This window comes from Pristiophorus japonicus, chromosome 22 (genome assembly GCF_044704955.1).
Source record: "Pristiophorus japonicus isolate sPriJap1 chromosome 22, sPriJap1.hap1, whole genome shotgun sequence".
NCBI lineage: Eukaryota > Metazoa > Chordata > Chondrichthyes > Pristiophoridae > Pristiophorus > Pristiophorus japonicus.
The window spans coordinates 62,270,442-62,285,187 of NC_091998.1; the positions used below are offsets into that span (position 1 = coordinate 62,270,442).

The 14,746-nt window shown below is 42.0% G+C and overlaps 1 protein-coding gene across 1 annotated transcript in view; it reads right to left on the bottom strand.

Moving 5' to 3' along the window:
* Positions 1-2,242: 2,242 nt before the first annotated feature.
* Positions 2,243-14,746, bottom strand: part of LOC139234648 (dickkopf-related protein 4-like) — a 39,638-nt gene continuing 27,134 nt past the window's right edge. Inside the window, exon 4 of the mRNA XM_070865332.1 lies at positions 2,243-2,595. Coding sequence (XP_070721433.1) covers positions 2,318-2,595 — 278 coding nt within the window. The 3' untranslated portion in view covers positions 2,243-2,317. The remainder of the gene's footprint in view (positions 2,596-14,746) is intronic.

The following is a 14,746-nucleotide window of genomic DNA, read 5'->3' on the forward strand; positions in this document are numbered from 1 at the left end:
ACATTTTAGAAATGAATGCAAAATGGTATGAAAACGAGCTAGTAGGTGGGAAGAAGATTGTCCTTTATTACAAGACTTCCTTGGGGGTGGGACTAAATTCTATATGTGCTAATTTGATTTGCAGAATTCTGACCTTGGCAAAAGGTTAAATGTCATACAATATTGGGACTGCTCTGATGTCTGATGATGGATAGTTAGTGCCCAACATTGCAATCGAGCTGGTATTTGAAATGGAAAAAGCTATTCTGCAAGTATTTGTTGAGCTGATTGCTCTCTGCAATCTCTAAACGGAACCTAATATTGCCTGATGTGTGTGTGTGTGTGTGTGTGTGCTTCACTGCAGAATCCTGAACTTCCACTGAGCTCTGTTTACTTGTGTGGAGAGATAAATCAGCAACACGTCCTGCTGGTGCCAAATAGCCTCTTCCTATGCTGTAACATCTCTGTTTAAGGTCCTCTCCCTGTGTAATATACATCTTGTGTGTTACGACCATTTTAAAACATGTTACAATAAATGTAATTCTACAATTAACAGGACATTGGATGATATTGATGGTAGAGATTCTGTTCAAGTATTCTTACAAAAGGCTGCAACATTCTGATTTTTAATTTTTAAATAGCATTTAACCTGTAAATCATGCATATTTCACTCCTCTTATCTGTTGCTCACTATTGCATATTATTCATGGAGCCTTCATAATGCTGCTCAGAAATCAACTGGTGTGGTGATACTGAAAGATGCACTTAATACTGAGCTTTACATGAACTGTTATTTTGAATAGGGGATGGAGCAGTTGGCTTCAGAAATACACCTCTATTTGCCACGCAGTGATGTTAGGGATGGGGAGGGGTTGACTGCCAAGCACAGACCATGGAGAGACAGAACGTTGGAGGGCAAGACTTCCCAAGCAGCTCCGTTGCACCCTCTACGGCCGGGTCTGCCGGGGAATGTGTGTGGTACAACGGGAAGAGCCGAAAGAGCAAAAAAATTGACATGAATAGCTCTTGGACACTACAGTATCACAGAAGCTTGGGAGGGCCGGAAAATGTAGCAGTAGAAGGGTGGAAAGTATTTAAAGTTGGGGGTATGAGGTGATGTAAGTAAGGACCTTTCTTGGTGTAATTATCCTTAATTGTTTTTTGCTGTTGATATCAGTCAGACGTTGTTAGTGGAGTTTCAAAAAGTTACTAAGACAGTGCAAACCTTTTCTAAATGTTACTGAATTTACAAAATTAGATTAATTGCTGTGGCCTGTTTTGCCTTTGATACGGTAGCTATACTAATGTGAGGTGGATGCTAATCATAGAGAGGATGGCAGTAGAGCACGTCAACAGACAATGGTCCAGAAAGTACAGTTAAAATCACATTCAGACCTCCACGTGTTCCACAATCTCACGCTTTTCTCAAATGCAGAACACTTCTCAAAATAAACCTAAATTAAGTTTCATTTCTCAACAACAGGAGAATTTGCTCTGCTACTTCATTTCATTGCTGAGATCTTGGTATGCACAGCTTTAACCCTTGGTTTGCTGCTTGTATGGGAGCCTTGACTACGCAGCTAGCTATCAGCTCTCTTCCAGCAGAGATAAAAAGAAAATCAGCCAGTGCTGGAGATGTGAAACACAGCAGGCTGGTGAACATCTGAAAGAGACCAGTTAGTGCTTCACCTGCAGATGATCAGCTGAAACATTAACTTGGCTTTTCTCAAATGCCGACTGACCTGCTGAATGTGCCCACAATTTTCTGCTATTTTAACACTTTTAGTGTGTCTCAGTAATTGAAAGCATTTTTTTTTTGCTCCTCCCTTCCCCAAGTTAGGTTTATTTTGTTCAGTCACAAGCCTGTGCCCACTTGTACTTTATCCTCGTGCTTTATGGTTCAAATTGCTTTCTGCAGACACAGCCTGAGTTTGGAAGGACACGATGTCTAATTATACTACTGGTCATTCTTCACAGTTCGAGTGCCCAGAGTATGAAACTTTCATGTACTCCACATTACTGAAATGCGAGTGAGCAATACTGCATCGGTTGGCTCTGTCATATACCTGTATTCTCTGCTACTTGTTCTCGACACTGCCACCTACAGCAACACCATTTTTGGCCATCAAATACTTTCATCTGTTGATTCAATTTGACACAATCAGCTAACATTTTTTCCACCACACACACTATGCTGCACTGCAAGTGCTTCATCTCACAGAGCTCGTTTTAATACTTTTGTGTCTGTTTTGATGCATGGGGTTTGGCATTTTCTGCTTTAATGATTTAATTTAATTTGAACTGGTGCAATAGCTGATCCTGTTAATCTTTGATGCGGTTAAACCAAGAGTTCGGGCTGGGATCTCTCTCGTTGGCAGACCCGTAGCCTGGAGTTGTGTTGTGATGTGCCTTGGTTTTGGTTACGGCAGGCTAATCCTGGTCCACAATCGCATCGTTGGAAGATCTCCGGTCCCTGTGGGCCCTCCTTGCGGCGTCGTTTCGAGCAGACTTGTCCCTCTTTCAGGACAGGCCGACAGATCTTTGACCAGAAGTGACGAGCACAGCACAATCCAGCGGAACAGTCTGATGTTCGCAAGCATGTCTCTCCTTCCAGCTCTGCAACATATAGAGAGTATTTATTATCTACAGTATATGCTGGCTAAAATAATCACCTGATACAGTACGGAAATTGTGTCTGTGTTTGCTTCTGTACCTATATTGTGCATACTGAGCAAAAAGGAATGAATCTCCCCCTTCACCACCACCACTCCCTCCCCCAGCCCATATGCTGCAGAGCTCATATATCCATCAATCTCAACTTCTAAATATGTACAGCAGACAACAGGATAAAGGAAATATTCATTTGGATATGGTATTGTATAGCTTACATGTATCTGTGTCAACTCCTGTTTATGTACAATACACACCAAGTAAACGAGAATAATTCACTGCTACCTGACACCGTTTGGACCATTTGTACATGCATATATGTGTTACAGTGTCAGCTTCTGAATGTTTACAGTACTCCCTCTGAAGACTAGGAATATTGATGTGTTGGCTCACTATTCGTTTTCTTGGCGTATGAATCTAGCCAAACAAAGTCACCTCTCGTACTATTTTATTGATCTAGTTTGAGTGGTACGCAAGACAAAATGTCTTCCAAATGACACTCCGATAGTTCATGTTTCTCCGCTCCACTTCCATTCTGACCTCGGCCTCGTGCACTGTTGAATTAAGTTCACCGTGAGCTCGAGGAACAGTACCTCATCTTTCACTTTACAGTCTTATGGACTCAACAATTTCCTCTGACCCTATTTTTACCAGATGGCAGCTGTTGATGATTCTGCTGTACCCATTGACACCTCTTCTAGACCCAATCTTTTGTTTCCTTACTTTGTACCATTACCATCTATTTTTGCTTTGTTCAATCGTCTCTCTTTCATTTAATCTCTCCTGCCTTCCACCATATCACAGACCTTCTCTTTGTTCTTCTCCTCCCCCTTTCGCTGCCCCCACTTGCTTAAAATATGTTATATCTCTCAATGTTTCCAGTTCTGACAAAAGGTTGTCGACCTGAAACATTAACTCGTTCCCTCTTCACAGATGCTGCCTGACCTGCTGAGTATTTCCAGCATTTTCTGTTTTTATTTCGGATTTCCAGGATCCGCAGTATTTTGCTTTTGTTGCTGTTCATGTTTCTCATCATTCCTAATGAATTTTCAGTTACATTTCATCTACAAAGTTACATTTTTCTACAGTTTCAGAGGGCGGATTTTCAACATTAAAGGAAGAATTTGCATTTATATAGCTCTGAATTTAAATGGCCAGTTAACTTCTGCTTTATATATAAATGTTTGTCAAACTGGGACGTGTATATGCTTCAAGATTTTAATGTAAAGCACTCGGAAGTGAGACTGACATCATTTTGGTTTAAGGTGTTACTGTATTTCATAACCAAAACTTAATTAATTTAAATAGTTTACAATAGTTCTCACTGTCGCACAAATTTTACTGCACTCCTTTCCCCCATGTTGACAACTGTACATGGCATTTGCTGTCTGCCCTACTGTTTATTCTGGTGAAATTGGAAATAAATGCTTCAAGAACATGCTAGCAATACCCAAGAGAGGAAATCTTCACGAACGCATTAACTACATCCCAGTGACGAGAAGAATTTGTATCCTATGATTTGGGTCATGCTAAAACGGTCCAAGAATTAGTGCATGAGATGTATTTGCCACATACTACAGCAAGGTAAATAGTCCAAGAGTGATCCTACAGTGAAAACACAGACTCGACAAGTAATTATTCATCGCAGGATGAAAAGGTAAGCACTTTGTAATCACATCTCTGTATCTTGATTTTTGCAATGTTCAAATAACAGCATTATGTCTAACCTTGACTGTGGTCACAGCATGAGATGGCACAAATGCAAGATTGACTCATACTAGTAGATTCAAAGAAGTAGCTACGTGATAAACTTCCAGTAACATTCATTTTAACAGAGTTGCATGAATATTTAATGAAGCACAAAACTGAAGGTTATACGGATAAGTAAAGTTAGTGGTCATCGAACACTCTCTGGAACAACAGTTTCTGACCTGTTGGGGCCACACAGAAATGTCAGCTGTTGGATACAGCTGCCCAGTGTTTAATAATGGAAATTGGAACATTAGTCCTTGAATTTCCAATCTCGGGGGCCAAGGAGAAATCTTACAATATTTGTAGGGATTAAATAAGTTGGTTGTTTTTATATCTTCACGCTGTGGACAGATTCACATGCTGATTAACAATATGACAGACAGCACCCATTGTAACCATCCTATGGACTCCCACCACCCATACAAGGTTGGGGTGGGGTGGGGAACGACACACACACATACCCATCGAGCACGAGCATCCCACAGGATGTCAACTTATAACTCACAGCTGTAATCCGACCCCCAGGAAGTGGGTTTGAACCCTACGCCTGGCGCACAAGTGGGAATGCTACCGCGGAACCAAAGGCTCACTCCTCATGAGTTGCTGAGAGTCAGCAACAGTGAGATTGTACATGAGGAATGGTTTCAATGGCATGAATGCCTTCATTTCTTCTTCCACACTCACTTGTGTTATTCTTTTAAAAGGGTTTTGCTCTTGTAAGAGGTTGTACTTTACAAAAATGCTTCCGATTTCTTAATCTAAAATGTTTTATTAGTGGTGCGTGGTGTGTCTTATAGGTGTTTTTCCCCATCATTGAGTGATTTTGAACAATTGCTATTCGTAACGTTAATAAGTTCCAGGGTGGTCTGGACTAGTTTGACTGCCTAATGGGGTGGAAGAAGAATTTTCCAGATCTTTTTTACCCCCTAATTGGGCTGGAGTTTTATCTTATTTTTTGCCTCTTCCAGGAGATTACATGATTCCTGGTTTTGAACATGTCAGGGTGAGTCACATACAGTATGGTTATACATACTGATCCAGCAATGCTTCACATTTAAAATTCCCGTCTTTGTTTTCAACTTGCTCCATGACCTCGCCCCTCCCTATCTTTGTAACCTCCTACAGCCCTCTAAGATCAGTGTTCCTCCAATGCAGGCCTCTTGTGCATCCCCAATTTCCTTTACCCACCATTGACTGCCATGTCATTAGCTATCTAGACCCCAAGCTTTGGAATTCCCTCCCTAAACCTCTCTACCTCTCTACCTCTCCTTTAAGATGGTCCTTAAAACCTACATCTTTGACCAAGCACCTGTTCTAATATCTCCTTTTGGCGCAGCATCAAATTTTGTTTGGTAACGCTCCTGTGAAGTGCCATGGGACATTTTATGATATTAAAGGTGCTATATAAACACAAGTTATACTTGGTAGGTGTGTACAATGCAGCTGCATCGAGCAGGGAATATATTGTGGAGCATTACTATCCTTTATTGGTTCATTGTATTATTTAGCAGGTTTTGTGCAACATTTCAGCAAAACCTAACAGTACACAGAAAATATCTCTGCAACGTCTCAATTATTTGTAACCATGATTGGCCTACAAATTGTAGTAGTGCATATCACTGTCTTAAATAACAAATTCTTAAGTTTCACATCTCTAGAAAACTCTCAATAGCCCCCTGGGCAGTGAAATTGTCCTTCACACCTTTGAATAATTGCTCTGTTCCAGCCTAGTGTCATCTGCAAACTTGGAGATACTACACACAATTCCCTCATCCAAATCATTAATGTGTATTGTAAATAGCTGGGGTCCCAGCACTGAGCTCTGCAGTACCCCACTAGTCACTGCCTGCCATTCTGAAAAGGGCCCGTTTATCCCGACTCTCTGTTTCCTGTCTGCCAACCAGTTCTCGGACCTTATATAAAAGTTTTCCAACCTCACTCCGGAAATTATCCAACTTTTGTTCACCTTGTAGTTCTTTCTGATTTGGGACTGAGCCGTTCAGAACCTCTCCCCCAAAAAATCACAGGTTCTGTTTGTGCTGAGTTAGTTCATCTCCACTTGGATGGAGAGGGGCTACAATTGGCCTAAATGCTTGCGCACCAAGGAGTGGCAAAATTAGAGATCCTGTTCGTGATCATAATCCAGTGGTCGGTGCTGGGTGAGAACAGGATCAGACTTGGCCGGTGTGCCTCCTGCAGTGCGCTGCTTTGCTGACATTCCAAATGGGCACTTGGATAAATACCAGAGGGCAACTGTTGCTTGTGAAACAGGAAGAAAGAAAGACTCGCATTTATATAGTGCTTTTTACGTCTCAAAGCGCTTTGCAACCAATGAAGTACTTTTGGAGTGTAGTCACGATTGTAATGTGGGAAACGCAGCAGCCAATTTGCGCACAAACCAGCTCCCACAAACAGCAGTGTAATAATGACCAGATAATCTGTTTTTGTTATGTTGATTGAAGGATAAATATTGGCCAGGACACCGGGGATAACTCCCCTGCTCTTCTTCAAAATAGTGCCATAGGATCTTTTACGTCCACCTGAGAGAGCAGACGGGGCCTCAGTTTAACGTCTCATCTGAAAGACGGCACTTCCAACATTGATACAGTCCCTCAGCACTGCACTGTACCTTAGCAAAAGACAGTGGAGTAGAATTTCCATGTAGATGCTTCGATCTACCGCTGTAACTTCAGCAGAAGATCAGAGGAACCCCAGAAAAATGCTGTATGGAAATTCTTCCCTGTATAATTTCTTCTGTGTGTCTTCAGGAGGCGAGAGAAGAAAATTGGCTGTGATTGAGGGGTGGGGGCAGGTCAGGAAAGCGTTTTTTTTTTTTAATTCATCTGATTCAGCTGAACAGAAACATTCCCTCTTCTGATTAAATGTACAAGAAGATGTTGATCAGGATTGGCATTGATTCCCTATCTATAGCATGCCGTTACTTACCCAATATCCAGATCACCAATAGTAAGACCAGTGGTTGATCATAGAACTCTTGTCACTGTAAACAGTTTACTGGAATGTATTTGTCCTCATCATCAGTAGGTGGATTTGAATATAAAGTCTTATCAGATTGCGACTCGGGCCATAAACCAATGGAGAATAAGTAAATGGACAGTGCTCAATGCAACCCAGTGTATTCACAGTAATTTACAAACTTTACTATTCTTTAATTTATCAACTCTAAAGGCACATCACCAAGCTATCTTTCAACAAAACTAAATCCTAAAAATGGTTGCTAACTTCTTGCATGGCCAAAAGCTACCATGCAACTACCAGCCTAGTCCAGACTGTTATGAACCTGGTTCAAGTAACTGCAGTTAACCCCTTAATCTCAGCCTACTCGCCAAAGAGATGTCCATCAAAGAGTTACAGGCAATCAAGTAGTATGCCCCTTTGTAGAGGGGCTGTGAAGAGGGCGACTGGATTGAACGTCACCAAGGTCCAGGTCGCTGATTGGAATGTGGGAAGGTACAGCAGGAGTGGCGAGTGATCGTGAAGCGACGTGATCGAGGCCCAGGAGAGACGAGGGCCTAGGGGCAGCATAGGCCAGCCACACTGTGATATGTGCACGCACTAGGTCCGTGCAGCAAAGCTGGTCTCCAGTTGTCTTGGTTAATCCTTGCCACTGGATCAAGACTTAGCTCTGTCAAGCCCATGTGGTGGCTGGTGTGCAACGGCCACCAGACGTTAAAAAAATCCACGCACAGGCATCTTCCACCCTTCAACATGTAGTTCGGGATCTGGAATATTAGGTCCTTCATTGATACGCCTGTGAACCCATCCCTTTTTGGCGTGGAAGCAAGTCATCCTCAATACGAGGGACCGCCGATGATGATGACAGGCAATCTTGTCATAGACCTCAGACATACTGATAGATTTAGATGAGGAAAGACGGGAAGAGGCTCGAGTGGAGCATAAACAGCGGCATAGACTGGTTGGGCCAAATGTCGTATATCCTATGTAAACATTGCTCTCAATCAACTTCACCACCTCAGGCTGGCTTACTTCTTTAACATATTTCTAGATCCTTTGAAAACATGTTGGAACATGTTTTAATTACATAGATCACTATCAAACACGGGCAATGTTTATTGAACCTCTGTGGTTCAGAAGCTACAAAATGAAAAGCTTGGCAATTTAAACACCCAACATATTAATCAAAAGGGGTCAAAACCCCAATGCCTATTCAGTGATTTTCAACCTCCTTGATCGAAATGTGTGTTGTTGCACTTTGGAGAAACTTGACAGAAAACAACACTCTCCCTATCAACTATGGTCAACACTTTAAAAAACACTGATAAACTAATTGACAAAAATGCTTTATTGTTGACACCATTTGTGGGTATACAATCAGGAACGAAAAAAAAATCTTGTGCCATCTTGTAAGGTTGATAATTTCACAATCTAATTAATTTTCTCCAAGCCTGGTAAAGACCTGGTGGGGGAAGGAGCTAAGTGAGTGAGGTAAGTAAGTGAGAGTGTAGTTTGCACCTCACGTTGACCGTTATCAAAGTTTTTGTGCAACTATTGCAGTTGGGAAGAAAATGCACCAGGTTGATTTCTCCAGTGCCTCTCTCGAAGTGTGTGTGGAGGTCCTGCTACTTTAAGCTTTGGAGGCTTGTTCGCACAGTGTTTGGTCTGATTACCTCGTGGATGGGCATAACTCTCCACCGCAGTGATGGTTACACTAATAACATGCCTGTTTCCAAGCCCTACAATTTAACATGTGATGATGCGTCCAGAAGGTTCACCACACTCCAATCGCTAACTTTCCACATATTTAATAAATTATAAGCTTGTGGAATTGATTCACGAGATGTATTTATAAAGCTGTGGCTTGAATTATTTGCTTACCACAAGGTGCTGGAGGGGCACTTTGCTTTTTTTTCTGTATCACATTTTTTGAGGTGAAGAGGGGTTGGGAGAATAGCTATGCTGATGCATCTTTCTTAGCAATTATTAAACTAATTTCTAATTTTCATACCGGTTATTTTTGAAGTTTCCTCAATTCCTATTCTGATGGTGCTGACTCTTGCTGGTGTACAGTGGCACAGTCCCAACAGCCCACCAGTTCCTCATCCAAGTGCTTACTTTTCATAAGTGAGCTCAGAGAATAAGTGTCGACAGTCCATTCGACTGCATCACAGTCAGGCCGATCCTGCCCATAACTGGCATCCACACCTGGCTCATTTACTTTTCTCTCCCTCCACAGCCTAAGACTGTAAGATCAATCATAGCTCCCTCAATGCTGTCTTATTTGAGATCCCTCCGCCAAATCGAAGACCCTCCTAGTCTATTAGCTACTGCCTGCTTCTGGTGTTACTGTATGCGATCAACACTTGCTGCACTCACCTCTCTATAGTGATAGCATCCAGCGAGTATCTTTCCTGGACTAAGTATTGTGAAGGAATAATGTCTAATAGGATATTCAGTGGGAAATAAGTTCACTCAAAATAAAATCCTAGAACACCGTCCTTACCTTTTAGAAAGTGTGTGGAAGCAATGGACTTGATTATAGTGACAGCAAGGGTGGCAGTTCAATCAACATACTGTGATGGGAGTAGCTTTTAAAGTGTAATCTTCAAAAAGAAAGACTTGTATTTAAATAGTGCCTTTCATGGCCTCTGGACGTTTTTTAGTCAAGTAATTACTTTTTGAAATGTAGTCACTGTTATAATGTAGGAAACCCAGCAGCCAATTTTCACACAGCCAAGTCCCACAAACAGCAATGACATATAAAACCAGATAGTCTGTTTTTTAGTGATGTTGGTTGAGGGCTAAATGTTGGTTGAGGGCTAAATGTTGGCCAGGACACCGAGAGAACTCCATGACTCTTCTTCAAATAGTGCCAGGGGATCTTGCCTTTCAGGGAAGTATTTTAATCTGTGCCTTTAATAAACATTCATTCTCCTCCGTAGTCCAAAAAAATGGAGGGCAATTGTAGTCCCTCAAATTATGTCTTGGCTAAAATCAACCGACTCAACACAGATTAAGGATCAAACATGGGTGTCCGCTCGTCTCAATGGCTCAGTCCACACAATGCATTGACCCACAAAGTGATTAGCTGAATATAATTAAAGACATGCTTATACCAAAGGTGACAATCAACTTGTGCTGCAGTTGCTGTCTTCAGTACTCTCCAAATCAAGTATCATTATTGTAGGAATTTCTGGTTTCCATGTTCTCTAAATTGTCAGATTGCTTGTCTGACATCCAGTACTGGATAAGCAGAAATAGCCTCCAACTAAATATTGGGAAGACTGAAGCCATTGTCTTCGGTCCCTACCACAAACTCCGTTCCCGAGCTACTGGCTCCATCCCTTTCCGTGGCAAGCATCTGAGGTTGAACCAGACCGTTTGCAACCGTGGTGTCTTATTTGACTCTGAAATTAGCTTCTGTCCGCAAATCCGCACCATCACCAAGACTGCCTACTTCCACCTCCGTAACATCACCCGACACTGCGCCTGTCCCAGCTCATATGCTGCTGAAACCCTCATCAATACCTATATTCCCTCCAGACTAGACGATTCCAATGCTCTCCTAGCCGACCTCCCATCTTCCACCATCCATAAATTCGAGCTCATCCAAAACTCTGCCCGAATACTAACCAAATCCCATTCACCCATTACCCCTGTGCTCACAGACCTACAATGGCTCCGGCAACACCTCAATTTTAAAATTCTCATCATTGTTTTCAAATCCCTCCAAGGCCTTGCACCTCCATATCTCTCTAACCTCCTCCAACCCTGTAACCCTCCCAAAATCTCTGGCCTCCCCTATTTTAATCGCTCCACCATTGGCGACCGTGCTTTCAGATGCTTAGACCCTAAGCTTTGCAAGTCCCTCCCTAAATTCTCTGCTTCTCTACCTCTTCCTCCTTCAAAACACTCTTTAAAACCTACCTCTTTAACCAAGCATCTGTCCTAGTATCTGCTTACGTGGCTCGGTGCTGCTTTTGTTGCGATGTTTTTAATACTAGCACAAAAGATCGCAGAACCTCGATTTGCGTTTTAATGACGCAATCCTTTGCACTGGTTGCGCTGATATTGGGAGAATTGTGCTAAATAAAACAGCGTAATTGAGTGGAAACTCTGGCCCACTGTTCCAGTTGATCACTGATGATAGGATGCAGAGCTGCTTTATCAGCATGGTTTAATGGAAAGCCTGGGAGAGAGGTGAACCATTGCTCCAGTGTAGAACTCATTGTTGATTTTAAATATCGTAACCCAAACATAATGTAATGCCACTTTCAAGCACGTCCTTTAACTCAATCCTGCCGAGTGTAACGATGGGAGCGTTTCCATCAGAGGCACCCACTCTACTTTACCAGCACCTACTGTCAAAGAAAAATGGGAGCTGTGGTTAAGGCCTAAAGTTGTGGTCAATATTGAGGCTAGACAGCTGCACAGTCTGTGTGTTCCTCGCCATTGGAAGTGTGAGTAACATAACAAAGCCTTTAAAAGTTAGGATGTGCAAATGCTATTGTTTTTTAATTCTGTGCTGTATTCTTTAACTGAACTATTCAGTGTGCAATTAAAATTGGGACAAAGTTGTGCAACTTCAGGAAGACATCTGATCAGGTGCCCCAGAGAAATGCTCCTCACTTTGTTCAGGATTTTCTGGCTGCATTTATTTTCAAACTTTGTTATTCTTTGCATCATTTTTATTTTAAACTAAAACTATTTTGTTCAGCTCTTTCATGCAGAAAGAAAGCTGCTTTCACACGTTTGCCAAAAGTAGAAATGAATGGCAAGGATTAGTCCTCGTTATTCCCTACCTTATGAAGCAACTTCCAACAGTTTCCATCCATCTTGCTCAGTTGTAAGACTGATGCCTAAAGTATGGAGAGTTTAATATAGCACAGGTACTTGGATGGCACAAGTATGAATGCAGATGTGGCGTGCATGATAGATGCCCATCTCAGATGCAGGCAGTGACGACAGCTCAACAGAGATGGCCTGCCCCACTTTCAGTTTGTCCAGCAGCAACCTAACCATCGTTAACCTCCTTGCCTTGCCGACATGTTGTTTTTATGCTTTTCTGGAGCTGACCACTGAGGTATGGAAGCGGAGCTGAGAATGAACTGCTATTGATTGCCTCCTCCTCACTGGAAAATGTAACCCCGCTATTTAAAAAAGGAGGGAGAGAGAAAACTGGGTACTACAGGCCAGTTACCCTGACATCAGTAGTAGGGGAAATGCTAGAATCTATTATTCAAGACAGAGATTGATAGATTTCTGGATAATAAGGAAATCAAGGGATATGGAGATAGTACAGGAAAGTGGAGCTGAGGTAGATCAGCCATGATATTGAATGGCAGAGCAGACTTGAGGGGCTGAATGACCTACTTATGTTCTTAAGAACCTCAGCTATATTTTCAAGGACTCGTAAACACTGTATTGCTGGTCCTCCCAGCCTTGCTGTTCCCAACACAACCTGCACTACTTCCAGGTACATACTCATCCATTTCCAACATGTTTGGAAAGCAGAGGTTTCCTCTGCTTTGCTCAGTGTAGTGAAATCATAAACCAGTTCTTTATAAATATGTTAGTAATTTTGTTACATCTGGAGAGTACGGAAAATCTCTTTCCCCAGCTATGATGTTCACTGCTGTCGAGCATCTACTCATCCATTCCCCAACACAGTCTAATGTGTGCCCTTGTGCACTGTCCTTGCCCCAAGTGCTAGTTTACCCTTCCCAACATGCTTATCCTGTTCTGAGATGCCCACTTCCCTTTTAACAATATAGTTTATCCTGCTCTTTAAGTAGCTTCTCTGGCGAGATCTACAGATACTTTGCAGTATTCTTCACTGCACATGGAGGTACTGACTAAGCAATATTAACTGTAGTACTCTGCCATGCCTGACCTGTGAGTCATTAAACTATGATACAGAATACTATAAACCAGTGACATTTTTTTGGCACCAATAATTTCCAACTTTTGCATTTAGCAGTGAATGATATTTGATAAATGTTGCATTGCCACAGCAATAAATACAACATCATACACGCCAGATGGAAATCAATTAAACGCCCATTGCTGTTAAATACTGTAATTAAAGACTACTATAAGGAGAGTAGTGGTACTTAATGTGATTGTTGAGGGGCAATTTAGATGTCAGCCTCAACTCTGGGTAGCAGCCTTGCCTCTAAGTCAGAATTTTGTAGGTTCAAGTTCCTCTAAAGTTTAATTTGTTTATTGTGTCGGTTTTAGTGCCCCCACCCCACTTTTAGCTAGGAGGCACTTGTATAATTTGTGTTTTAGTGCCCTCAAAAAAAAAACAAGGGAGCATTTGTTTGAAAATGTTTGGTGTGTTCCCTCCTGCCCCGCTTTAATCAGGGGGCACTTGATTTAATTGTTTCCTACAAAATAGTTCTAGGTTAAAGTTCCAGTCTAAGGACTTGAGTGCATAATCTTGGCTGAAACTTTAGTGATGTACTGAGGGTATGTTGCACTTTTGGAGGCGCAGTCTTTTGGATGAGACCTTAAACTGAGGCCTAATCTGCCTACCCTCATAGATAGGTGCAAAATCCCGTGGCATTATTTGAAGAAGAGCAGGGAAGTCTTTTGGTGTTCTGGCCAACATGTATTCCACCACCGACGTCACTAAAATAAATTATCTGGTAACTTATCTCACTTGTTTGTGGGACCTTGCTACACACAAAGTGGCTGCTGTGATTTCCACATTCCAACAGTTACCACACTTCAAAAAGTACTTCACTGGTTGTAAGGCATTTTGGAATATCGTGAGGTTGTGAAAGACGCTATAGAAATGCAAGTCCTTGATGACATTTCTGAAGGATGTGGAACAGGGCATCGCAGCAGCATTTGTAAAATTACCCCAGTACCTTTTGGTATTATAAATTTCAAGAAGGAGCCATTTAATGAAGAGGGGTCATACCTGGGGCCACAAGGTTTCCGCCAGTGTCAGAAGTTAGATTGAACATGGGCTCACGGAATCCCAGTTAAAAGACCGTTTATAAAAGCGGTTTTAAGAATACAAGAAAACAGGGAATGGAAAAGGCCTTTTGGCCAATCAATCCAGTTCCTTCCACGCTCCATGTAGACATGAACCATCCATTTAATTTCCCTAGGGGGAAAGCTCTACACAGATATATTCCCTGATCTCCAGATGAAGGTAAACCATATATAGCACCTTATCACATTACAACAGCGACTACATTTCAAAAAGTACTTCATTGGCTGTAAAGCACTTCGGGACGTCCAGTGGTCACGAAAAACGATATATAAATGCAAGTCTTTCTTTCTGAGAAACACTGCAAAACATGTTGCAGTACCTTTTTTTAACCAGAATAAACCTAGCAGTCATCTTGTGCGC